Source organism: Lepidochelys kempii, chromosome 3 (assembly GCF_965140285.1).
Source record: "Lepidochelys kempii isolate rLepKem1 chromosome 3, rLepKem1.hap1, whole genome shotgun sequence".
Taxonomy (NCBI): Eukaryota; Metazoa; Chordata; order Testudines; family Cheloniidae; genus Lepidochelys; species Lepidochelys kempii.
The window spans coordinates 197,126,021-197,154,007 of NC_136382.1; the positions used below are offsets into that span (position 1 = coordinate 197,126,021).

General features: G+C 39.5%; 1 protein-coding gene across 12 annotated transcripts in view; it reads right to left on the reverse strand.

Moving 5' to 3' along the window:
• The window catches only part of EHBP1 (EH domain binding protein 1), a 402,075-nt gene that overhangs the window by 178,072 nt on the left and 196,016 nt on the right, over positions 1-27,987 (reverse strand). For all 12 annotated transcript variants that reach the window (XM_078852347.1, XM_078852346.1, XM_073339539.2 and 9 more), the window contains 2 exons: positions 7,542-7,723; positions 2,726-2,865 (listed from right to left, as the gene is read on the reverse strand). In XM_078852347.1, coding sequence (XP_078708473.1) covers positions 2,726-2,865; positions 7,542-7,723 — 322 coding nt within the window. The remainder of the gene's footprint in view (positions 1-2,725; positions 2,866-7,541; positions 7,724-27,987) is intronic.

The window sequence follows — 27,987 nt, forward strand, 5'->3', positions numbered from 1 at the left end:
CAAGCCAAAACGGTCTCTGAGGCCGACCTTTTCCTCTCAGGCTTTTTACCTGTGGGTCTTAGGACATGCCCACACTTACAGCACTGCTGCTGCACTGGTACAGCTGTGCCACACAGTGCATGTGGTGAAGACACTCTACGCCGACGGGAGAGAGCTCTCCTGTTGGCATGAAAAACCCACCCCCTTGAGCGGCAGAAGCTGTTGGTGGGAGAAACTCTCCCGCCGCCATAGCACTGTGCACACTAGAGTTTACGCCAGCATAAGCCGTAGTGTAAACATAGCCCTAGAGTGCAACATTTACAACAACAACAAAAAACAGACTGGTTTTGCCTGGTAAGAAACCGAAACCTGAAAAATCTCAGTCTGAGTACTCACTGGATATGGAATACTCTTTGCTCAAAGGCATTCATCCTTCTGCCTTCCAAGTAGCCATTCAGAAGGTTTGTTTCAACAGATAAGCTTGGTATTTATATCACCAGTTCAGAGAGCGGGAACGCTATCTGGGCCAGAACCGTGGGTCCAAGCTGCGACTGGTGCAGGATTCAGGGTAAGTGTGTGGAGGAGAGAAAAAGCAGCTTTAAGCAGCTGTAAGCTACACTAGGCCCTCCCAGGAACGCCCTACACTTGGCAAAGTAAAGTGGATGGCATAGACTTAACTACACTGGCTTTAGACCAGCTGGGGACTCCCCCTACATCACAGGAATCCCTGGCTGGCCTGTTAGAGAAGCTCTCCATCCCCCTTGAGTGGAACAATGCAAAAGGGATAGAAATGGGAGCCAGAAGCTGGCACTCTGCATCTGTCAGCCTTTCTACATATGGGTTTTCTGTTGCACCATCACAGTAATATCTTGGTATTCCCTAGATAAAGTTGGTCTGCCCCCACGATCTTTAGTGGGCTTTATGGAGCTTTCTGCTCTTCTCTTTCCCCTAATTATAGGAGGCCTTGCTTCAGGTTTGTGGCGTTTTTGTTCTTGATTATAGTTTATCTGTTTTGTACATGTACCTAAATCCTTCTGGATATGGTGGAAAAGCTTCCTCTCAGAGATGGATCTTGCAGCATGTCCTAAAGGTGATCAGCCTGGTCGTATTCCATCCCTTAACCAAGAATGCTTTATCTTAGTCTCTCACACATTTCGTCCTGGGCTTTGTGAACTGCACTGTCACAGAAAAGTAGAGCATGGATGGAGATCAGGTCACTGACATATCTGGGTCCTGACCTGCTTGGGGCTTTAAAGATTAGGATCAAAGCCTTAAACCAGAAACTGAAGTAGTCTAGAAGCTAAACAAAAGTGATTGCAATGTTTCAAGGGTGTTCTAAGTACCACTAGATCCAAGTAGTCATAGCTGCTTTTCCCTGACCCATTTCAGTGCTAATGAGGACTAGAAGAACAATGATGCAACTCCAATGATTCAATTAGTCTTCCCAATGCAATCCCACAATACTTCTTGTGACACTCAGGAATAGCCCTCGATAACTCAAGAGAACCATTTCTGCAACCTGTCAGTCAACCCCAGATGCCATCCTGTTCCATACAGGCCCAACACAGCAGCTAAGTCATTACATGGCTGGTCTTGGCTCCACTTGGCACCCTCTCACCCATCTTATTAAAACCACATGGCATTCAATTATTTAGATTAACTTTTTTCTTTTCTTTTTTTATTTAAAGTAACCTGATACACAAGGGGATGTGTTTGTGCCTTTTTTTTTGCCTCTTTATGACTGATGGAGGGCACATGAAAGGCATCTTTCCTCTTTTGGAATCTTTTCTTACATTAGACATTTTTATTGAACTCAAATGCTTGAATAGCAAGGAGAAGAACTCTTAACAATTCATCATCTTCATTGTTCAGGTAAGAGCTGAGAAGAGAGACAGCTTTCATTTCAGACCCCCAACAAGTCCATCAGAGAAGACCTGTCCTGACTTTCCTGATACTTCTCAGGGAAAAAACAAGCATGACTTACACATTTCAAAAAAAACCAAACCAAACCAAAAAACCACACAAACTAAATGTTTAACATCGTCTTTATACAACCCAATCTATTTTAATCCTTTGCAGGTCATCTTTAATCAGTATATGTTCAACCCTTGAAACGCATAAATTCAGAAAGGAGAGAGCTGTGCCTGAAATTGTGGGACAGGGGCCACAATACACAGGCATAACAATCGTAGGAGGAATCTTTGTGTTTGGACATGCTGATCTTATTTGCACTCACCACACTAGCCACCATGGACACACTAACCCCTTTGGGGTCAAGAAGTTCAATAAACATTTAGCTATAATATGTAACTTGAAATAGCTCAGTTATCTAATGCAGAACATTCTTTAGACTGTTTTCACTATGGGGAACCTGATTGGGTCCTGCCTCGGAGCAGTCTCCTGCTTGCTGATGATCAAATTTGGCCTCTCTATCCATTTCTGCCCTTTCTCTCTTGTTTTCTCCCCTCCTGATTGTTCCCATCTCTTTTCCTGTCCTTCTACTGCTCTGTTTACACCTCTGCTTGGCTTCCCCTTCTGAAAATGTGATACAAAGAAATCAAGTCTCTGATGTTCACAAAAATTAGCCTCATGTGTAGTTGTATTATCAGGACATATGCAATTGGATTATCCTAAATTGCTATTTTATAAGAAAGCATATTCACAAAATAGAAGAATAAAATCCATGGAACTTTCCTGATTATAGGGAAAAAATATTTTATTTATGTCCCTTTGTGACAAGACCAACCTGTAATTTTTGCAGCCTTTTCCTCCTGATTCACTCTGTTCTCTTCATCTTCTTCATTGTCTTCCTCAAAATCATCTAAATTTCCAATGTCGGCTTGCTTCATACTCATCAAACTAGCCAGGCTCTGCATGTCTTCATCTCTATACCACAAATTCCAATACATCAAACAAATCATTAAAAGGCAATACTGTTCAAGTCACATTTGATAGTATTTTAGGGAAATACTATTTTTTCAAAAAGAAGTTTCCTTTTCTTTACTAAGGGCCTGCTCGAAAACCTTTTGAAGTCAAGGGATAGCCTTCAGTTGACTTTGATGGGCTTTGGAAGTAGTCTTGAGAATATTTATAAGAACAAGAAATGAATATATATGTTCATACTGTTAATTTATAGATTACAAGTTTCCATTGCCAAAAACTTAAAAAGCAAAAAATGCTTTCATTAAGGGTCAATTTAATCCTCTCCTCTTACAATTTTTTAAATCAGTCCTGAAGTTATACGGAACAGTAATTTATTCCCTTTGGGGGTCGTTCAATATAAGCTGAGGGTTTTTGGTCAGACCTAGTGCCTATGAACCACCACCTTCTCCTCAGACTCACACTACTGTCGGTGAACTAGAGTTTCTTTCCTAAATGCACGAGTACATAAACAAGAAAAATGTTTATAAATTATGGGCCAATTACTGCCCTTGCACAAATGCACCACTACAGTGTGGATTACAACCGAATCTTGATGAAAACATGGCTGCAGACAAAAGATTTAAAGCAGTGAATGTTCTAAAGTGCTATTTCCATAGCAACCAATGTGTCTTCAAGTTCACAGTGTCATTCTCGAAGCATGGTTGGACTCAATTTTTTTAAACTATTTTAATACCTTTCTATTGTTTAATCAATAGTAGTCTATTCACTTACTTGCCCAAAGCAAATTCTTTAAAAATAGGTAAGTAAAAAATATCATTAATTTCCCCCTCTCCATGTTACGAGTTAACCATGGTAAAATAGGGTGCACTGATTTTGTGCCTGGGCTCATATATTTTCATGACAATGGTACAAGGTTACTTTAAAAGCCATCCTATATGGCAGTAAACTAAAGATCAAGTACAAACCAGGCCCAAATCCTGCATAAAAATTTACACGAGTAACTTTACACATCTGCATAGTCTCAATGAGTTCAGTACTAAATAAATTGTGAGCTCTTTGGGGTAGGGATAGTCTCTTCCTATATATCTGAAAAGCACATAGCACAATGGGACCCTGATCTTAGTTGATGCCTCCAAGTGTCACTGTAAGATAAATAATAATTATTAATACTAATAAATATCCAAGAAATCACAAAGGTCCCTCTCTTACTGATTTCAAATAGTCTTCACAGAAAATTCCGTACATTGGCAACTGATAACTAGAGAATCTTCTAGTAGCTGTGAGGGGGAAAGTTCCAAGATAAGAACCTATCAACTAACCATACTGAGAAGGACAATCCTCAAATCTTACTCTCCCTGTCTGGATAATTAATAAGTTCAATTCTAGTCTTTAACCAAACAAATTAAATGAAATGTAGCATCAGCACAGCCAGAATACCACATTTTACAACTGGATATAAATTACAGGTTCACTATTCCTCTGGAGACAACGAAGACCGGGAGCAAAGAAAACTATAAAGCTCATAAAGGACCTTGGTGTCAGGGTGTAGCAGGTTATATTATTTTCCCTAGAAAAGCATAAAACCCAGTCTAGAACAGATATGGAGATTCTGAACCTCACTTTACAAAGTTACAATGGCTATGAGGAGATAAAAGCTAATCCTGCAACTTTCTCTTCATCCTTGTTCCATCCCACCTGTTTTTCCCTGAGCCCCGCTGCCTCCCTGTCCGCCTCCCCATTCAGGGCTTAATTTGTCCCAGGGCTTGCCGTAGCTGAGTAAGTCTGCTGTGAAAAGTGATATTAACAAACATACAAATATTACTTTTCACAGCAGAAGACTTACCAGCTAGCAAGTCTTAGAAAAAGAAAAAAAAGCACAACCAAAAAAGCAAAACAAACAACAACAACAAAAAGACTAGAACATGCAAAGTGCCTTATTTGTGTTTCTATTCTGTTTAGGTCCAGTAAAGAATAGAAACTGTAAATTATTTTTATTACTGAGTGTGAAAAAACCCCTACATAAATAAATTACAATGATTTGGACATGTATATGTGCATATTTATTTGTTTTTCCTAAAGTTAATTAAGTATTTTAGGAAAAATTGTCAGCATGACCACCAGCAAGAGTTGGTGGCCGTACTCTGAGGCCACCAAAAAATTTGTAATGAGAACCCCTTACTTAAGCTCACCCCATGCTTAACTTTAAGTATATTCTTGAGTCCCATCAATTTCAATACAATTTAAGCACATGCTTAAGTGCTGTCCTGAAGAGATTTGTTTTCATGAATCAGTCTAACACCATTGTCGAGCAGTCTAAGACAGAGGTTCCCTGTTGATAGTGCAAGAGGAGGCTGGTAACCAGCTGATGGCTCCTTTCCCTCATTTCCAGCTGCTAAATTGTATTAAACAACAGCTATAAATACAATACTTTTCTAGTATTTTTACATGTCAGTACAGTCAGTAGTTTCCAAAGGGATGTTATGAGATGGCAAATGGGAGAGAAAGTTGTCTGTGTAATTGTGAGTGGAAGGATAGGTGGTCTGTGAAAATCTCTGTGCCAAAATCTGGCCCACATGAAGAAACAGTTTGGAAATCCCTGTACCAAAAACAGTTCTGGGGTAGAAAAGTGTGATATATAAGGCTGGGAAGGATCCACAGATACCATCAAGACAGCCAAAGCTGCCCACAGGCTGTTAACATTCCTGAAAAAAATTAGCATGTGAAATAGACCACCTTAGCAATAGTCTCCCTGTCCTATTGCCTCTCTATCCTGCCAGCCCTATATTCTGCCATGAGGAAGAAAGAGAGAAAAAAGGGGCTAGTTTGCTGGGATGATTTGGGGAATTTGTACAATTCTGTGTGAGATTATGAACTCTCTATATGTATTTTTACCAAGGTGCAAATGCCATTTTGCATTTCTCTGTTGTCCTTTTACCTCCATGTTGGACTGAAATTCCAAAGGGTACTGATATAAGGCGGACAACAGAGGGTCATTAATCTGGTTGGTCCTCGATTCAAAGACAAACATCCTAAACAACAGGTGGCCTCCCATCCAGAAGAATTGGTTTGTGTGGGGAGAGGCTGCCTGGCAACAAAGTAGGGGGTCTGAGCACCTGATCCAGGCATCAAATGACAGAGGGACTAGAAAGTTATAAAAGGCCAGGAGCTTGTCTATTTGGGGTCTTCAGCCATTTTCACCAGCTCAAGCAGAGAGAAGCTGCTGCAGAATCCTGATGAGGCATAGGGGAACCCTGCCTCCCTGAACTATAGACAGTCCCCCAAGGACTCCAACTGAAGGGAGAACTAGAGTGAGGGGCACTATGTTCAGGATGTTTGTTGTTTTCTAAATGAGCTGTGCTCTCTGGTGCTTTCTCTCTGTTAAGTAATGAAAAATGGTATTTTAGAATCCTCTGCGAAGTGTATCTGCATGTGTGAGGTGCTACACTTATCACATGTCCCAGAACGGAAACTGTAAACCAGACAGCTCACACCTTACGTAGGATTCTGGGCAATGTGCAAGAGCTGCAGGGGAAGTTTGGAGGAGCCAGCACTAGCTTCAGGGTCTAGATCAAGGATGGTCAAACTTACTGACCCTCCGAGCTGCATACGATAATCTTCACAAGTTCACGAGCCATGCCCCAGCAGGCGTGCCCCACGGGCTGAAGTCCCGAGCTCCCCTCCAGTCTGGTAGGTGGAGAATGGGAGAGCACTGGCAGCTCCGCGAGCCGCACTTTAACTGTAAGAGCTGCATGCAGCTCATGAGCCACGGTTTAGCCACCTGTGGTCTAGACAGTTGGATAAGGGGGGGTCCCCACTGCCAAGAGGGGTATCAGATAAGAAGTCTGCTCCAGGAGTGAATGCTGAAGATGCAAAGCCAAGGACAGTGCTAAGACTCTGCCCAAGCAAGCTAAGAACACCTATAATTCCATGGCTTGATCCCTCACAGCAGTCTGGTGAATGCCCAAGTACGGGCATTTGACTCAATTTGTAACACTTGCCAGCCACTCTACCCAAGCCCATCTCAAAACAAGGGATGCAGTGCCTGGAAACCTACAAATAAAATGAGGAGGGAAAGATGATCTGGAAAGATCATTCATTTCTTCCTCTTCTCTGAAAGCTGCTGAGGTAAGCAAGGTGTGTGTGTGTACATGCGTGTGTGTACGTGCATGTGTACACAGGTGTGTGTGTGTACGTGCGCAAAGCAACAGCTCTGCAGGGAGAATGGGAAGATCAATGCTCAAGTGAGCTGGCTTCACTGGACGTTCTCCTGATCAACCCAAGAATGCTCCCTCTGTCTACGTCTTATACTCCATCCTCACCCATCAACAAGTTTTGGTTCTCTGTGTGGGTGGATGCTAGGGATGTCTCTAGCTGAGCACTGATGTTGCACTCTATATCCTCCTCCCCCACCTGCTCCCTTTCAAAGCTGAGAATATTTTTAGGCAGCTGCTTTTTAACGTATTAATACGGTAGAAGAAAATGTCTTGATCTGAAGAACAGTAAACTATAGTCAGAGTAAGAAATTACGTTTACTCAGCCTCAGAAACAAAGTATGACAGGAATGATTGGTATGCTGAAGGATACTCTCAACTCCTGCCACTCTATACAGCTAGAGTGCTCGCTACCCAAAGAGGTCTTTGAAAGGCAACACAAAGCAGCCTATCTGGTGACAAACTTACGTAGCTTTTCCTTCCCTCAGGAAAATACATGATAATGAGAACTGAAGGGTGGCAGATACAACTTTCTTAGATAAAGGCTTGAATTTTAACTTGACATCTGTCTGTGTAGGCATGGGGCTTGCATATTGCTTCATGTTGATGCTGCTGGTGGCAAGTGCTTTTCTGCGTCCAGAAGGTGATTCCTGAAAGTAAACATAAACCAACATGAAATAACTTTAAAACATAAAATAAAGAGGTGAAGAGTTGTAACACAGAAACCAGCAGTTTCATAAAGAAGAAGAAAAAAAACTACCAAATAGATCGACCTCATTCTTTTCTCCAGTGGAGAGGCAGAGTGGTCCAGTGGATTGAGTAGTACCTGGGAGACAGAAACTCCTCAGTTCTAAACCTGGCTCAGTCACAAAGGGCCTGATCCGAAGACAATGGGAATCTTTTAATTGTGTTCAGTGGGCCTTATCATCAGCCCTTAAATCACTAAGGTTTAGATCCTGCACTACGATTCACATGGTGGACTCTTACGCTCCCTGAGGTCAATGGGACTCTGCGTGGGCATAAGACTCTACCCATGCAACTCCATTTGCAGGTTCATACTCCAATTTCCACTCTGGAAAACAGGGCTGATGGTACTTACTCACCACACAGAAGAACAGTGAAAATTAATATTGAAAATTAATATTTCTATGTTGCTTTGAAAAACACATAAAGTACTATGCAATATTAAGTAGATAAGTACTATTTTGAGCTGCTACTAGGAGTTTAAGCATTGAGTTTAATGTTGAAATATTTTTCAAAGCTATTTTCTTTCTAACAAGCATAGTACATGTACAACCTGAGTTGCAGATTTCTGACGTTAAGATTGACAGTATTTCTAGAATGTCTATAAAATCTTTGGGAGAGAAAAAATTAGAGTAAGATCAAAGCCTGATTCACATATGAAGATAGAGGTGTTCTAAAGAATTCAGATATAAATTAATCTAAACTACCTCTAAGAATCTACTACACAGTTTTGTCTCTAACCCTCAGCATAACAGAAAAGAAATGATATGTACATCAAGTTCTAATGGGGGCGGGGGGGAAGAAACTGCTGTTAACTTTTGAAAAATGTTCTCACAATAAAACTACATTTTACTGCGGTCTGCAATTTGTCTTGAATAAAGACTACTAATTCAATCAAAACATTCAAGCATCCCTTTTTCGAAGTACTTGACATTTCTGCCCAGTAGAATAAGTCAGAATGTAATATGTCATCCCCAAAGAATACCTTGTTTAAAAAACTAGCCTTATCGGTCAGATTATGCACAGGAATATTATACAGAACTATTAGTGCATGTAGCTACCTTATGAATGAATTTCAAAAATGCATCAAACACTTGAGAAGGATTTAGGCCCTCTCAGAAGAAATACTTAAGAATATGCAAATACTCTCAACTGAATCAAGTTGAACAGATGCGACTATCGCAAACAATACAAGTGCTCTTTCCCTGGCCACGACTGTCAATCAAAGAAAGAGATTAAGGTCCAAGGTTCTGACAATGTGTAAAATGAAGAGTATGATGAGGGAGTTTCAATCTATTACTGATATGAACAACAACAAACTGTTATTGTACTGTACCTTTACAATAGCTAAATACTACAACTAATTTAGGATTCAAGATTTACTGCAGCATCTGTTCTGAAAGTAATGCGTGAGAACTGGCACAATATTTTTTTGTTTGTTCTCTACACAAATCCGAATAAGCAGTTTGCTTCTGAACAAGAACATGTACCTTGCATAATAATTCTTTGCCTTTATTACAACACTGCAGTCTAACAGTATCACTGAAGATCAGTTGTTTTCATTCAAAACCTTGAAAGAGGGCTGTTTTATATTTCTATATTTGCAAGTTTCAGATTTTTCTGTTTATGGTCTGGATGCAATTTTTAATTTTAAACAATTGGCTAAACATTTACTTAGCTAATAGCTTAAAGTATTTTTAATAGTTGTAGAGAAAAATAATGTTTTGTAGCTTCTATTTTTGTCCTGCAGAATGCCTAAAAATGTTGTAGAAGATAGCACATGGATAATTACAAAAGTGTAACTGATATGGCAAAAACGATAGTCTTATACTGGCACATGTACTTTTTTTTGTCAACCAGAAAGGAAGAAAATAAAAATTACACAACAGTCAGAATTATGCTTCATTTACAGTGAGACCAAAAATATACTATTCCATTGTGTGGGCTATAATGATTAGGAAATATTTGTCATATTTGTACTCAGTTTCCTTTTTGAGTCAATTTGGATGGGTTCACGCTTGCAACCATCACAAAAAATCCCACCTTAGTCTGTTCTAAAATTTTATAATTATGGTAACTGTTATTCTTATCTAGAGGGTTGCTATTCAATGTATGTCTGGGGTTCCTTTTCATTATTTCAATGCACTCAGAACCAGGGAATCTGGTTTCGCTTAAACCCATTTACAATAAAATGACAGTTTGATGAGACACAACTACAAATAATGCAACAGAATACATATCTTGTTAGGTACCCACTCCTTTCCCCTTATTAACACACAAAAGGAACAGGCTAGGAAAAATCCTCTTGACTGAGGGACAATGACAATCCCAAATGGAACAAATTAAATTTGCTTACCTACTCACAGCCCTCTGGATAAGTTGCTGATCGGCAACAAAATACATGAGCGTACTGATCAGCTGGTGTGTCTATTCTGATGCTGACAATGAAAACCAGTCTCCCACCTCAGTATCCTTGAAATCACGAACAAATGGAAAAAGAAATGGATGCTCACCCAGCCTGTTACTTGGCTGAATTCCTCCTCTCTCTGTTAGTTGCACTCTATAATGCACTTTGTGAAGAGTGCATGTGACTGATGCAATATGAGTTCTGCTTGCACTGAAGTATGGGGTACAACTGTAGTTCATTGACATTTACAGTGAAACAGAGGGGGAAGACCAGCTTCCATTTGTGACAACAGTTTGAGGTTTCATGTTCTCTGTGTATATAAAATCTCCCCACTGTATTTTCCACTGAATGCATCCGATGAAGTGAGCTGTAGCTCACGAAAGCTTATGCTCAAATAAATGTGTTAGTCTCTAAGGTGCCACAAGTCCTCCTTTTCTTTTTGCGGATACAGACTAACACGGCAGCTACTCTGAAACCTGTCTTTGGCCAAGTTAACTTTTAAAAGGTTTTTACCAGACCAGTTTCTAGCCCTGCACTGCAGCTGTTTTTGTGCCAGTGTAATGGTGCAAATCAGCATCAAAGCCAGCTACCAGAGATTTCCCACAGTCATCCCCAGTGCCGAGAAGGAGAAGGTACATTTGCCATCCACTTTTACTTACAATTTTCTTGACCATTTAATTGAGGGAAGTCCTAAAACAAATATCACATTCACCTAAATTCCAACTTACTTATTTTGTAATTAAAGGCATGCTATGGCTAGGAAGACATGTATGTAGGTTTGTTTGGGACCTGCTTTCAGGTAAGTGCACTTTGGGGGAGGAAGAATGTGCTGTGTGTCTGTTTTTTGCCCTGAGGCCAACTGAGAATAGTGGAGGGCGGGAGGTTCCCCTAGCCTATCTTCCCCTTTAAAAAGGACACTGTCAAGATGTTTAGAACCTAGACTGATTTTGCCATAAAACTTCTGGAATATAATTCCATGGAATATGCTTTCAACTATGACATACCCTACTTTTCTTTTCTTATATTGTCTTTGTTAAATTTATTAATAGCCACCTTCTATAGCATTCAAATGCACTAAACAAACAGACATTTTCTCAAAATTCAGCATGCTCTGAAAAGTAAAATAGTCCACATTACAGTGGCTGTCACTCTAGAATTGGAATGGAACATCTTAAATCAGTAGAGAAAAGCAATAAAACAGGACAAAAAGCATACAGATAAGATGTAAATGGGCAACTCCATCAGCATGCCAGGATGAATGGTTTTAAATCAAAAGCACAATTTATAAAGCTACTACATCCAATATAAATATGGGCAAAATTGTTAAAATACAGATTAGTATTATACCTGGTCTCATACGAGAACATGACATACTTTACAGAAGAGAAACCAAGAAAGCTCATCGTATTTGTTTTTTCTTTTGCTCAGTGTTTTTCAAAACATATTCTGTGATGCATTTTTATATATAAAATGGCAACCATATCTTAAAACATGTAAGGTTCAATTATCCCTCCAGATATCACATTACACATGCATAAAAATTCAGTTTACAAGGTACTTGACAATACACACCCAAATATTTGTAGGCAGGATTTAGCTCTTGGTACAAAACTTGCTCAACCACTGAAATGATACAGAATTAGTGAAGCAGCATCTTTCTAAACAAATAACGATGCGGACATCGTAAATTACTAACTGAAAAATAATGATAAACATAAGGTACACAGCACAGTTAGGTTTCAGAGTAGCAGCCGTGTTAGTCTGTATTCGCAAAAAAATCCATCTGATGAAGTGAGCTGTAGCTCACGAAAGCTTATGCTCAAATAAATTTGTTAGTCTCTAAGGTGCCACAAGCACAGTTAGAGGAAACTAAGCCATACTTGGGTATTAGTAAGCAGTTTTAGACTGCTATAAAAGAGTGATAGAGTTATCTAATGCATATAGTCATTTACTTTTTCTCATACTATATGAGAGGGTGTTGGATCAGACTGTAATTCTTGTATTGGGGTACATGGACCACTGGTAGTCTGCAGAGAGCTGGTAATATTGGCTCCACCTCATTCTACAAATTTCAAGGCTCTTTACTATAGAAAAAAAATGAGAGCGTGAGCATCTAGAAAAACAGGCTGAATCCCCTCCTTTCCAGCTATCTCCATATAGAGGGGAAAGAAATAGGAGTAAAGGCAACAGATACAAATACATAAATATTTTCCTAATATTACTTTATCATGTAAGCAATTGTTATAGTTGCCATAGGACATTGCGTGAATTGTAATCACAATGGGAATTGATCCACGTAATCACAAATGGGACAGGATACAGTTCATAAGACCCCTCTGCTATCAAAATGAGTGTTACACTATAAAAAGAGTTTGAGATCCCCTCTGTTAGAAAAGGCCACACACAGAGATCAGTTGTGAGACTTATGGGTAATCTGACAACGAATAACTGGAACTGTAGACTTATCTTGAGTTATTTGCAAACACTCAAATATTGATATGCATTCAGATATTTGCAATATTTTTTAAATAAAGTGGTACGTCAGAAGCCTGCTGAAATTCCTTTGAGCTATGGTAATTATTGTACAGCTCTGCTGACATCAGAAAAAATACAGAAAATAAGGAATGCTCTTAGAAAGCACCTTAAAAATTATTATAGAAAGAAGTTTACCTGAAAGGAAAAAGAGCTCAAGTCTTGTTAAAACAAAAACCAAACAAATATAAGCAGATAAAATAAGATTCCCTTGATAGTGCCATCTGCTTGGGAAAACTTAAGTTTCTTCAGAGTACTGAGTAAGAACTGGCAATATACGTTACCCTTTAGTTTTTCTGAAAAATAAAAATGATCAAGAAGCACTTTTACACATACACAGAAACTCCGAGTTAAATGTATGCTTTTATACTCCCACACTACTTCAAGGAGAAAGCCTTCCCTGCTGGAAGATTCAAATTATACCAAATTTGTGAAAACATTTAATCATATCCTCCTCACTACCCCCAGGATGTCTGCTAACTATGAGTAATAAAAAGCAAAGCCTATTGTGTTACTAGGTCACTAGTGCAAAACCAAACTCAAGTCAATAGTTGATTACTAGCAAGCTGATAACCTCTGACTATTCCGTGGCTCAAATGAAATGAGTTTCATGGTCTCTCTCCAGTCCTCCGTGCATAAGCAAGGACATCAAAATACCTTCACAAAATAACCTCACAATTGGGACTGTTGGTCTCACTGGCAATTTCAGGAGACAGGCAAATCTTTGAATGAGGATACAGACTCAATTATATGTTCACCTCTAGAGGTGGTCCCTTCATGTCAGGATGAATTTTCATGGGAACAGCACTCAGAGAAATTTATAAACATTGACAAAATCATGATTACTGAAGTCACTGAAGGTGCACCCATTTTCACTGCCAAACATCTGACCTATTGATCACAGATGTTTCAGGGTCCCTTGATACAGGAAGCACATTTCACTCTTTCTTTCACTGCATAAAAAATTGCAACAAGTATCAGACATCACAAAAGTTACCAAATCATAAGCTCCAATTCTGCAAAGTGATCTACATGTTAAGTATCCATATGGTCAGATCTCTTGCATGATCAGGCTAATGTGAGTAAATACAATAAAATACCAATGTATTCTCTCAGACGCTATGAAGAGACTTGCGTGTTAGGTAGCACCTTTTGTTTGCCCACCACAGTGGACATTTCTCAAACAAAACTTAAAAAAACCCAAAACAAAAAAACCCACTTACAAGGCAACTAAACACAGCTCATTTGTAAAAAGCAGTGAGTATCACATCCCAGGACAGAGCAGAACCAACTCTTCTCCAAGGCAATTTAGTACAACTCCACTGAAGTCAACAGAGTTGAAAGAGCTGTATTACAAAACATTTGAATTTGGCCCCCTAGTTTAGAGGAACCCAGATAACTTGGAACTATACATATCTAATGCAGCCTTCTTTTAAAGACAGAGCTTGTCAGTCCTTTGTTAGGGGAGGAACAGATAATTAAACAGACCGTGTCCTCTTCGGACATAAAAAGCTTGCTTGTGGATGTTGTTTACCTAAGAAACTGCTTACCTCAAAACAAATCTGAATCAAAAGCAAATGAACTGCACATTTTTCCCATCTGAGGGGAAGTTTTCTAGGTGTAGCTATGAAATATTTATACCCTGCATAAGAGCCAATGAATCAAACACCATGTAACAATTTTTTTTTTAATTTAACAGCTCTAATACCTTTGTAATCAAAGTTCAGTCTTATCATGGCTCTAGTCTTTTAATTAGATTGTATATACACAACTGACAATTGAGTGTATTCTGGCTGTTTAGCGTTCACGTTTCTGATGGGTCAGAGTATATTCCAGAGTCTGTAGTGTCACAGTCCATTGTATTTCTATCATCCAGTTGAATGGCAGAATCTCTGTCCCAGTAAAGACACTCCTGATGCTACAGCACAATTAAAGCATAGCAGGAAAAAAAATTGCAGCATCATTAAGGGTTTTTTTAAATTGCAAGTTGTGATGCTCAACTTGGATACTGTCAGAAACTGTGAGGAGATGGTCAGGCCTAGTTTTCAGAGCTGGAGCAGTCAGGCCTAATGGTCAGAGCTGGAATCAGGAGTCCAGGGCAGGGTTGGAGTGAGACTAGAGCACGACTAGCAGCAGGGTAGCGGCAAGAGCTGGGCTGGAGCCAGAGCAAAGCTGGAACTGGCTACGGGTTGGGGATTCTGTTGCCACTGTCAGGCAGGAGTGAGTTCCAAGCCCTGGAATGACACTTAGTGGACTGAGCTGCTGTTCCTCCCGTGAGGCTTATACACCTGCTCTGGGAGTCAACAGCCCAGTTCCTGGCTTGTGGATTGGCTGGAGCTTAAAACAGGAGTGACTCATCACCAGACTCAGGAAGAGAGGGGAAACATTTTATGAGTCATCTTAAAGAAAATACCTTTCAATTTTCAAGCATTGAACTGTACGGCCATTTCCATGAACAAAACACTTCTATCAGACTTGTCATTATGGGAAAAATGTTTATACTTGTGTGTCTACGGACAGGCACCTGCAGTGATACAAGGCACCTATATAAGTAACCTGATTTCTCTTGAGGCCAATAGAAGTTGAGGGCTCTCAGCATTTTGAAAGTTAGCTCATGATTCTAGTTTGGTCTACAGAGTAACACATGACCCATAAGAAAATATCAAACACTACTCCTGAGCGAAATCTGCCCTGCTGCGCACATGCAGACTTCATGTCCCGTACAGAATTCTTTTTCTTTGAAGAAAATACATGCTGCTGGAGAGGTGCTGCAGTTACACCTTTCACCCACCAGGGATTGCTGTGGCACCAGAACAGAGGGCAGTCACTCCTGGTGGGGAGAGAGAGGAGAAGCTGCGTTCCTCACAGCACTCTGTCCGTGGGGCCAGGTGAGGAGGCACAGGAAACTGGGGGGGGACAGACAATATGGGGTTGCTGGGGGTCATAGACTGGGGTTCAGACTGGGTGGGCACTAAATGCGAGTGGGGGTGCAGGGCCACATGGGCATAGGAGGGAGGGGTTGGCTGAGTGGGGGTTAGGGTTACCACCTGGCCGGTATTTGACTAGCCTGGCCAGGTTTTTTTATGGATTTGCAGTTGCCGCAAAAATAATTTAATCTGCCTGGGGAAGGGGGAGGGAGGGGTTTATGTAGGTCTAAAGATTTGCATTATCATCGCAATACACTGGGATACCTAATGTTAAAAGTTTCTGTGTCCAGCCGAAGATGCTGCAGTGTTCCCACTTCCACAGTTTAAGTGATAACAGATCAAAATTATTCAAAATACAGCAGCGGTGTGTCCACCAACACATGCATGTGTGAAAGTGAGTTTGAGTCATGCGAGAGTGAGGAAAAGTAGAAGATATCTTATGGAGGATACGGGCAATGGTGCAAGTGATCTACTACACCCCCACTCAAAAGCATGCACAAGAAACTTCACATTCAGTGACAACTGGCTAAATGAAACAGACTATAAAGACAGGTTTCAGAGTAACAGCTGTGTTAGTTTGTATTTGCAAAAAGAAAAGGAGTACTTGTGGCACCTTAGAGACTAACCAATTTATTAGAGCATAAGCTTTCGTGAGCTACAGCTCACTTCCTCAGTGAGGAATGGGAATGGGCATTTCTGCCCATTTTTGCTGCTCCTCAGGAATGGCCTGAATGAAATGGTGATTCAGCAACCTTTAATGGAGTTTTGGCTTAAGCAGACCTTGCTATTTATAACTACAATTATAAAAAACCTTTCTAGTTAGCTTATTTTCTGTAACTACCCCACTTCTTGATATCAAGTCTTTGTCAAGGTTAATGCAAAAAGAATATACAACTAAGAGTTAGCTCCATATAATTTACAACCTCGCAACGTCTACTAAGTTAGAGAGTCAAACAATTTGAAAATTTTTGTTCTGAAAAGACACTCACTATGTACCTATGATGGGAAAGAGGGAATGCTACAGAAGCCGCTACAATACAACTTTAGCTCCTAAAACCTGAGCTCAACTTGCCTACGTTTGTTTCCATTGCTTGTTGCTTCTATCAACCTGCACCTCAGAAAATGAAGAATACAATAGCCCTCCTTCCTATAAACACAGAAAAAATTTGTGAAAACACAAAAGAGCATGTTTTCTTTCAATAAAAACTGAACTTGTGGCTGAAAAATCTTATTATGCTTTATAATTATTTAAGTATTTAAATATCAAAGAAAATGTCCTACTGATTTCTTTCGGGAAGGGATTTCTTTTCTAAAGGGAAAGTATTGTAGTAATCATTATCCAAGGAAGATTAAATCTAAATGGGGAATATAACAAGTTTCCTAATTTGAAATATTTTGTCAAAAGGAAACAAAAGAGCTTTGTCTGCCCTTACCCTGTGCTTGAATATGAACAGAGCACAGAGAGTGATCTTCTCAGAAGTTGGCTTTTCACACAATCTTTAGCAGAGCTGCTGAAAGATAACTAGAACTTAAATGGAAGCATTCTGTTCTTTACACCTACTCAGAAGACAATTCTTTAGACAACACAACTTACACTCTACCTTCCACTTCTTAAAAGATTTTTGACAGTGGCACCACAAAGCCACTGGAAAACACAGATATTGATGATTTTACTTTCATTTGCTACCCAATTCAAAGTTACTTAATTTTCAAATAAAGCTATCACACAGCATATGAAGTCAATAAACATGTACTCACAGCACCCCGAAGAAAAATAAGTTGGAAAGTTCTGATTCCTTCAAAGCCCGGATGCTGGCCCTTCAAGCTGCGTTACAAGCACCATCTTGCTTATGCTATGCTGAAAAGATCACTGCTTCGCTAGCAGAGCAAAATGGATCGCTACAGAATTTAATTTCTGAGAGTACAGAGCAATTAAATGCCAAAATAGACAAGGTATGGGAAGCTCTCTCATCTGTAAAGAGTAAATTAAAAACTATGTCAGTTAAAATAATTTAGACAGACGGATGGAAGATTTGGAGGGCCGAATGCAAATGGCACAATCTATGCTGAAAACATGTTTAAAAGCAAATGATGGTTCAAGGTATCCAGAACATTTATTAAGAATTGTGATGTATTTGAAAGGAGAATTTAATGTTTAAAAAATTCTTCCACGTGTCAGGAAAATTGGAGTTCAAGGCATAGTGACTGGAAAAGGAAGGTACGAAAGTCATGAAAATGTTAGAACAATTCCTTTAAATAGCTATATTTGGACCCATATATAGGTGAATGTATATAAACTGATGAATGATTAAATAGGAAGTTTCAGAGTAGCAGCTGTGTTAGTCTGTATCCAAAAAAAAGAACAGGAGGACTTGTGGCACCTTAGAGACTAACACATTTATTTGAGCATAAGCTTTTGTGGGCTACAGCCCACTTCATCAGATGCATAGAATGGAACATATAGTAAGAAGATATATCTATACATACAGAGAACATGAAAAGTGGATTAAGAGGCTAATTAATTAACTCCACTTTTCATGTTCTCTGTATGTGTATATATCTATCTATCTTCTTACTATATGTTCCACTCTATGCATCCGATGAAGTGGGCCGTAGCCCACAAAAACTTACGCTCTAATAAATTTGTTAGTCTCTAAGGTGCTACAAGTACTCCTGTTCTTTTATTTAAATAGGAAGTACTGTACCATATTTATTACCTAACTAACGACAGAGGATGTTTTCTGTAACTGGAAAGAAAATGAAAAGTGGTACCACAGGCTGCTTTTCTTCTTTTTTAAAAAAATTCCAATTGGAGTTTAGGAAATCGCTCAGATAAGAAGAAATTTATTGAAATGGACCTTTTAGATGAAAAAACAATTTGCAAATTTGCTCCACAGGACCAAATTTTTGGTGGAAAGAACAAAGTGTTTCTCTTAACAGACCTGTCTTCTGCCTTCATGATCCTTGGAAATCTCCAATGGGAAAATCAGATGGAAAGTTCCAGACACAAAGACTGAAATGCATTGGTAGTACAGTATAATCTTAGCTATGCCATTGCTGCAATCAAGCTGTTTGGTGTGATTAAGTTTCACCATGTGAGTTACTATACTCAGAAAATTCTGATAGACTATCCTTAAAAGCTTTCCTATACAAAACTGTCCAGAGACAACATATTCTGAACAAATAGTTTTGACATACGATGAACTGATACCTTTTCTAACAGCGTGACAGCTACTTTCTTGGGCTCCCTCAAATAGTCTTGCTTTTGTTTTGTTTGCATTGCTTTTTACTGTGTTTTCTGTCTAGTTTACATGCTAACTCAAATGATACCTCTCTGACATTAGTGAAAGGACTAGCCGATTAAAGAAAACTAAGAAATCACATTTGTTTTAACAACTCATCAACAGACTTAGATGAGACAAACTGAAGTATCTGCCTCTAAGTAAGGCTATCTTGATGCTTATCAAGGGCACTAGAGGAAATAGTCACAAGAAAATTGGACAAATTTAGTAAGCTGGGCAAGACTATTAAGCACTTTGATACTCTCACTTTCAATCAGAGCTCCCAGGTGCTCAAGCCTAACTTTAGATATTCATTTTTGAAAATCTTTGTTACAGTCTGTTTTGAACAGTTATAGAACCACAGAAGGGTAGGGTTGGAAGGGATCTCAAGAGGTTATCTAGACCGTCCTCCCACACTGAGGAAGTACCAATTATAGCTAGCCCATTCTTGACAGATGTTTGTCTAACCTGTTCTTAAAAACATCAAATGATGAGGATTCCACAACTGCCCTAGGTAATCTGACATCCAACCTAAATCTCTTTTGCTGCCTAATAAGCCATTTTTTTTTGTCCCACCCTTGGTGGACATGGAGAACAACTGATCACCGTCCTCTTTACAACAACCTTTTACATATATGAGGACTGCTACAAGGTGCCCCCTCAATCATCTCTTCCCTAGATTAAACATGTCCAGTTCTTTCAGCCTTTCCTCACAGGTCATGTTTTATAAATCTGTCATCATTTTTGCTGCTTTCCTCTGGACTCTCTCCAGTTCATTCACATCTTTCTTAAAGTATGGCGCCCAAAACTAGCTACAGTACTCCAGCTCAGACCTCACCAGTGCTGAGCAGAACAATTAACTCCCATGTCTTACATAGGACTCTCCAGTTAATATATCCCAGAATGGTATCTGCCTTTTTCACAACAGTATCATATTGTTGAGTCATATTCAATTTGTGATCCATTATAACTCCCAGATCCTTTCCTGCAGTACTGCTGCCTATCCAGTTATTACCCATTTTGCATTTGAGCATATGATTTTACCTTCCCAAGTGTAGTATTTTGCACTTGTCTTTACTGAATTTCATCTTGCTGATTTCACACCAATTCTCCAATTTATCAAGACTGTTTTGAATTCTAATCATGTCCTCCGAAGTGCTTGCAACCCCTCCTAGTTTGGTGTCATCTGCAAATTTTATAGGTACGCTTTCATCTCCATCATCCAAGTCATTAATGAAAATATTGACTGGTACCAGATGCAGGACAGATCCTTGCAGAACCTCACTAGATACATCCACCCAGCTTGACACTGAGCAATTCATAACTTCTCTTTGAATATGGTCTTTCATCCAGTTATACACCCACCTTATAGTAATTTCATCTAGACCATATTTCCCTTGTTTGCTTAAGAGAACGTTATGTGGAACTAAGTCAAAAGCCTTCATAAAGTCCAGATATATCATAGCTACTTCTTCCTCCTGTCCAGTAGGCTAGTTACCCTCTCAAAGAAGAAAATTAGATTGGTTTGACATGATTTATTTTGACAAATCCCTGTTGGCTATTACTTATCATCACCTTATTATCCTCTAGGTTTGAACAAATTGATTGTTTAAGAATTTGTTCCAGAATCTTTTCAGATACAGACGTTTGGATGATTGGTCTATAAGTCCCCAAGCTCTCTTCCCCTCCTCCACCCCATTTTAAATACAGGTACTATGTTTGTCCTTCTCTAGTCCTCTGAGACCTCATCCATTCTCCAGGAGTTCTCAAGGATAATTACTAACAGTTTCAAGATTGCTTCATCTAGTTCCTTATATAACCTAGGATGAACTTCATCAGGTCCTGTCAACTTGAATACACCAAACTTACCTAAATGTTCTTTAACCTATTCTGTCACTGTTTTATCCTGAGATCTTTCCCCCTAGTTGTTAATGTTGTGCTAAGCATCTGATCACACATAACCTTTTTAGTGAAGACTGAAGCAAAAAAGGCATTAAACACTTCAGCCTTCATTCTGTCATCCATTATTTACTCTCCTTCCCCACTAAGTAATGAACCTACACTTTCCTTCATCTTTCTCTTAATTCTAATGTATTCTAGAACCTCTTCTTTTTTACTTTTATGTCCCTAGCTAGTTGTAACTCATTTTGTGCCTTAGCCTTTCTGATATTCTCCCTATATGCATATGCTATTCTTATGTACTCATCCTTAGTGATCTGTTCTCATTTCCACTTTTTATAAAATTACTTTTTGATTTTCAGGTAATTAAAGAGCTCCTGAGGGAGCCATATTGGTCTCTTACTATTCTTCCTATCTTTCCTCTGCACTGGGATTCTTTGTTGTTGTGAACATAAGAACCACTATACTGGGTCAGACCAAAGGTCCATCTAGCCCAGTATCCTGTCTTCCAACAGTGGCCAAAGCCAGGTACCCCAGAGGGAATGAACAGAACAGGTAATCACTGAGTGATCCATCCCCGTCGCCCATTCCCAGCTTCTGGCAAACAGAGGCTAGGGACACCATCCCTGCCCATCCTTGCTAACATCCACTGGTGGACCTATCCTCCGTGAATTTATCTAGTTCTTTTTCGAACCTTGTTATAGTCTTGGCCTTCACAACATTCTCTGGAAAGGAGTTCCACAGGTTGACTGTGCATTGTGTGAAGAAATACTTCCTTTTATTTGTTTTAAACCTGTAGCCTATTAATTTCATTTGGTGGCCCCTAGTTCTTGTGTTATGAGAAGGAGTAAATAACACTTCCTTATTTACTTTCTCCACACCAGTCATGATTTTATAGACCTCTATCTTATACAGATGTCTATTGTCCGCCAGACTCCCACCACCCACAGCCATCCTGATTTTGCACACTTGCTATCTGGTTAGCCTAATAGTACCTGTACTGTAGATATGGCCTAAGAACTTGTTGGACAATAACTATCCTGCTGTATTTTTTTCCAGCAGATATCTGGGTTGTTAAAGTCCCCCACAACACCAGCTCCCTGTGCTTTGGATAGCTCCACTATTTGTTCTAAAAATGTTCATCCATCTCCTCCTCCTGATTTTGTGGCCTATAGCAGGCCCCTAACAGGACATCACCCATTTCCCACCCCCCTTTTTTTATTTTTGCCCTGAGACTTCCAATAGGAATGCTTTATAATGTGAAGGATCTTGTGAAGTGGGCAAGAGTATTTTTTCCAGTTTAAAAAGGGCAAAGGTACAGATTATCGGAAGTAATTTTGATACTTTTCTACACCCTGTCTCTTTCGCTCCTTCCAGGGGAGCATGCTAGAGGTTGTGCCATAGGGGACATAGAGTTTATGCCAGAGACAACATTTTGGAATATATAGTGTATTCACCTTGGAGTGGGCAGTTTTACTTACTGCTCAGCAAACCAGTCCTATATTTCCTCTTTCTTCCAGTTATTGGGTAAAATTAAGGCCTAGATCAAATGCAACCATATAGAATCACGAATTATGACTGGCAGTAATCTCCAGGGGTTTAACCACATTAATTTTGTTATCGAGTGAATTCAATACCTTGTCACCAACCATGAAATGGAGACTTTCTAGTACACTCTATGCAGCAGTACCCCATTAACTGTGATGGGAAAACTTTGAAGTGGTTATACAAGGCAAATGTATAAACAGCAGCAGCCTACCAAAAGAAAGTCCTTAGCTAAAGAAATTGGCAAACCAGGTAGAATACATAATGTGAGTGTCAAAGTCAAATGACTCTCTATACACATTTTTCTTTCGTATAGCTTCTACTGTTCCTTGCAGCCAGAGGCGTTCATCTTCCTTTAATTTTATGTCTTTCATTATTGAGGATCTAAATTGGCTCTCTCTCTTCTACCTGGCACTCAGATAAGCGACCCTGGTGGTAAGGCCCAAAAACTTTTTGAAGCCTTTGAAGTTATAAAAAGGTAGACTTATACGCATAACTCAACCAGGAGTGTACCTAGAGCAGCTGTGTTAAACCAGTGATGGCTTTAAGAATTTTTGTTGAAAGTTGTGTGGCAGAATATCAGGTCTTCCAACTATATATAGATTCATATCCAGCTCTTTAGTCTAACTGAACGATGCACAGAAGAACTAAACAAATAAGACTGGGAAAGGCTGCTGAGGTAACAAAGGCAACGTAGGAAGACAAGGCCTTGATAGACCAAGGATGAATTCCAAGAGAACTTTTGCCTTCAGCTTCCCACCATGGTAACCAAATTATTCAACTCCTTTCTCACCTCCTACACTGAACTGTACTTGACAGTATCTGTGGCAGCTATCTCCTTCATACTAAAAAAGAAGAAAGGTCACCCACTCTGGTGGCCTTATACACACCCATTTCCCTTCTCAGCTATGATAATATGTTTGAAAGCGGTTAGTAAAATTGAAGGAAATTCATTATCCCAGCACTGAAACTCTGTTCAGACAGGTCTTGTAAAAGGCAGAAGGTTTGCTGACAGCTCTCATAGGGTATGTCCTCCCAGTGCGAGTAGACAGATGTGCACTAGCTCTGCTCAAACTAGCATGCTAGAAATAGCAGGATGCCAGGCCTACCCAAGGGGCCAGGGCAGGTTTGTACTCAGGCAGCTAGACTGAGCTGCCGCCCCTACTATCCCCAACTACACTGTTATTTTGAGCATGCCACCTCAAGCAGGGCTAGCACATGTATGTTTAATCGAGCCTGGAAGCACAGTCCTGGCAGCAGTGTAGATGTATTCATACAGTGTTCATATGGTGTTCAATAAAATACAGTTTGCAAAGTCTGAGGAATTTCATCTGAGATGCAAAAGGCCTCTGACTGTGTTGAAATATTGCAACTTTTACATTTGCTTATTATTTTAATATAGGTCTGAACTCAAACTGTACAGGATATGGATGAAGGTGTTTTCTAATGGTATCCCCTTATGCCTCTCTGTTGAGCTGTGACACTCACCTTGGATCAAGCTATTCACCAATACGGTGATATCTCTGCCTTCAGCCTATAGCACACAAGGAATGCGAAGTTACTTGAAATGTACCCACCATTGTGATATCCAGTGCTACTTCAGCCAAGTGTGGAGTTCTGCTGCCCACTGGCTACATACTATATAGTAAGGTTAAATATCTGAGATTATGGCTTTGAACATCCAATTTATTCTCTTCCCATCCCCTCACAATTTCTTTCATGTGTGTCAAGATATTGCATTAAGGAATCCAGAGAGCTATTAAACGTGAGGTTTCATAAAACTGTAACATCCCCTCTGTTATGGCTAAAATCAATCAAGATATGTAGTAATAAAACCGGGTGATGTCCTGGATATGGAGGGAATCTGGACACCTGCCACTGCTCCTATACATCTTTCACTATCTCCCAATTGATGTTTCTAAATGAATATCACAAGACTTCCACAAGTCTGAAAGATCTGTGGCAGCAACACGAGTTGTGAATTCCTCACAATGCTCTGGCTTTCTAAGGAAAAAAGTGGCCTTGCCCTGCCTAATATACAGTTCTGTTACTGGTGCCACTTCATTGCCAAATTTGGTAATTTTATTTCTTTATTTGAATTTGCAATCTGGCAAGCATAGTTTCAATTAAACCAGTGGGCTAATTTTAATGTGAAATTCTACTGCATACTGAAATCTAAAGCTACATGCTTGGAATTGCAAGTTCAATGGACCTTGTAGTGGGATAAGGTTCACAGAGAAAAGGATCCCTGGCGTCTCCCAAAAAAGGATAATGTTCACAGAGGAAAGGATCCCTGGCGTCTCCCAAAACCAGGACATTTGAAATTGTGTGTATTCTGCAGGGTGCCGTATGTTTTTGGCTGCAAAACCCCAGAGCATGGGAAATTTACGTTGAAAGTATGATGTAATTATCAAGGGAGGGACGAATAAATAGGGCACAGGGAGGCTCCTGAAGATTAAGATCTGCATGTGACTAGATACATGAATGCTCACGCATACAATGCTTCTGAATAGTCACACCCTTTGCATGCTCAAGTTAATGAGGAAAAAATGTATTGTGCACATGCTCTTGTTCAAAGTTCCTTAAAACACACATTTGTCAGTGAGCACTATGTACTGTACATAGTCTAAGTTTGTAGTATTTTAAAAAGTGGGTTTTTCATTAACCACAAAAAACATCTGAACAACTTTCTTAAAGCACGAAAGACATTTTCCCCCTGAACCTAACTTAAAAAAAATGTCTAAATGGATTTCTTCAAAAATTCATCTCTAGACTGACAAGCATAAAAGTTTCACTCCAAAGGGTGATTTAAAAAAAAAAAGCTGAAAAAGCCTGAAAACAGGGGCTCATAATGAAGCTGCCCCATCAACCATAACCACACTGTCACAGGAGCAACACAATCATCTTTTCTGTGCAAAGAGGCAATGCATTTAACATTTCTCCACTGTGTATTATCTATTAGTTGTGTTCATCAGAAAGATATGCAAAGGTTCCCTGCAATAATATGAATATGTGCCAACGGATAAAAGAATCTGTCCATATCGCTCTCTCAGCTTAGGCCTGTCTCAGAATATTTTGGTAGAAAACTTTTAAAAACCTGGTATTTTTTTCTAGGTTTCTATGAAATTCTGTTAAAATGAAGAAATAAAAGCAGTCACAAGAACACATTGCTATTTGCTGTAAATTACTGAATACTCCCTTGCTGCTTCCATGGAAAATCTCTTCTTAAAAACAGATTTAATTTTTTTTCTATGTATGCACAAATTAGTTATGGATGATTGACAAAGCATTCATTCTTTTATTTGCCTTGGCTGAGACCTGATCAGTGTCCCGTTCATGTGAAGAAAGTACTTCATTTTATGTTGATTAAATATGAAATATTGTTGATAAAAGTCATATGCTTAGGTCCACAAAAGATGTGTGTTCTTAGGCTAACATTTTTTTAAACCAGTTTTTCCAGCTTTTTAATTGTGAAAAACTTTTAATACAAAAATGGTTTTCTTCTCACTGAACATAATTCAATGAAAATCCCTAAGACTTAGAGCAACACGCAACATTCTCAGTTAAGAATGGTCATTTCTACATGTCTGACATAGTAATAATGAATTTTCAACAATTCTGCCTAACAATTTAACTTCTTTAAACATTCTCAATAGAGGAATATAACTTTGTTCCCACTATAACATGATCTGTCAAAAAGAGGAGGAAGGAGACAAAGTAGAGCATATAGCAAAACCAAAGATCATAAAATGCAGATCATGTGACATACTGAATACCATCTTGCAAGCGATGGGGTATCAGTACATTCTGATTTTGATGTACATGCAGTCCACTGACATTTTGGCCCTTGTGCCATTGACTTCAATCATCACAAGATCTGATCTGATCCTTTGAGACGATAACAAATGCAAAAATGTACATCTATAAGGTTGCCAATAGTATGAGACAGAAGCCTCTGAATCCTCCTTATAAAGATAAATATTTTCACTATCCATTTACAATTGTAAAGTGACAGCACAAGAAAGAGATGCTATAACATAGACCCCAATTCTGCAAGGTACTTATGCACATACCTACCTTAAGCACACGAACTTAGTCTTAAAGTCTTGCCAAAGTTAGGCATGTGCTTAAATACCTGCTGAGTTGGGGCCTTTTGCCTTAAGTTATTACCCCATACAGAACAGTAACAGTCAGATGTTACTTCAGGTGAATGGCATGACTTAAAAATAAATCCACTCCTACAAAATTATGCACAAGTACAGTGATTTTTTTTAAACTACCTAAAGATGCCTGTGTCTCTTATATAGTTGTGAATTAGATCTTGCCTACTAGTCTCGTCCAAGCAATGAGGTCTTAATCTTTTTTAAATCTCCAACAAAGAAAGTTGATCTCCCACCTTGCCAAAACCATCACAAAGATTTCCATGAAACTAAGCAATGTCACAGAAGTGTACGCGCTTTACAATAAAAATAAAAAGTCAACAAAAGCAAAGAGAATGGCACCTTGTTTTTCATCTGATACTGTCTTGACAATATTAGGTAGAAAACTGCCAAAACCAGAAAAGACTCAGTGCAAAATAATTTTAGGAAACATAGCTAATCCTAGGGACATAAAAAGCATGATTTCATGAAGTGGCCCCAGACAAGCAATAGTTCTGAGTCAAGGAGTGTTAGCAGAAAAGGATATATATATTTTTTAAATACAATACAAGAAGATGGAAAGGAATGAGGGCAGCAAAGACACCTCCCTCCCACCCCCTGGTAATTGGTGGAGGGGGAAAGAGGCTGAAGGAGAAAACAGTTACCTACCTTTCCATAACTGTTGTTCTTCAAGATGTGTTACACACATCCATTCCGCTGTAGGTGTGCGCACGCCTCATGACCAGTTAGTGGAAATTTTTTCCTCCGCAGTTCCTGTTGGGGCAGCATGAGCACCTCTGGTGCCTCGCACCACGGTATGTAGGTATAAGGGGCCATGTTGTTCCTGACACCCCTCCCCCAGTTCCTTCTTACCAGAAAGACACTGATAGAGAGGGGATGGAGGGTCGGTTCTGGACTGGACATGTGCAACACATCTTGAAGAACAACAGTTATGAAAAAGTACATAACAGTTTTTTTTTCTTTTTCAAGTGATTACACACATCCAATCCACTGTAGGTGACTCACAAGCCATTCAAACAAGAAGTGGGCTTCGAGTCTAATTGAAAAGGGATTGTAGGACCACCAGTTCAAATCCGGCACCATCTCTAGATTGGTGAGAGAAAGCATAGTGAAATGCAAATTTACGGACCGACGACCAGGTTGCCGCCCTACAAAAAACATCCGGTATAGGTGCACAAGCTAGAAAGGCTGTGGCAGTTACCAGTGACCTGGCTGAATGAGCCACCACTTTACTTGGAGGTGCAATATCATCCAATTGGTAGCATAAACCAACACAGCAAGAGATCTTCTGGGTGGATACTGGGTAGCCCTTTATTCTGAAACTAAGAACTGAGATGAAGACCTGAAAGGCCTAGTTGTATCCAGATAAAAAGTCAAAGCTCTAATACCTACAGTATGGAACTTTTATTTCCCTTTATT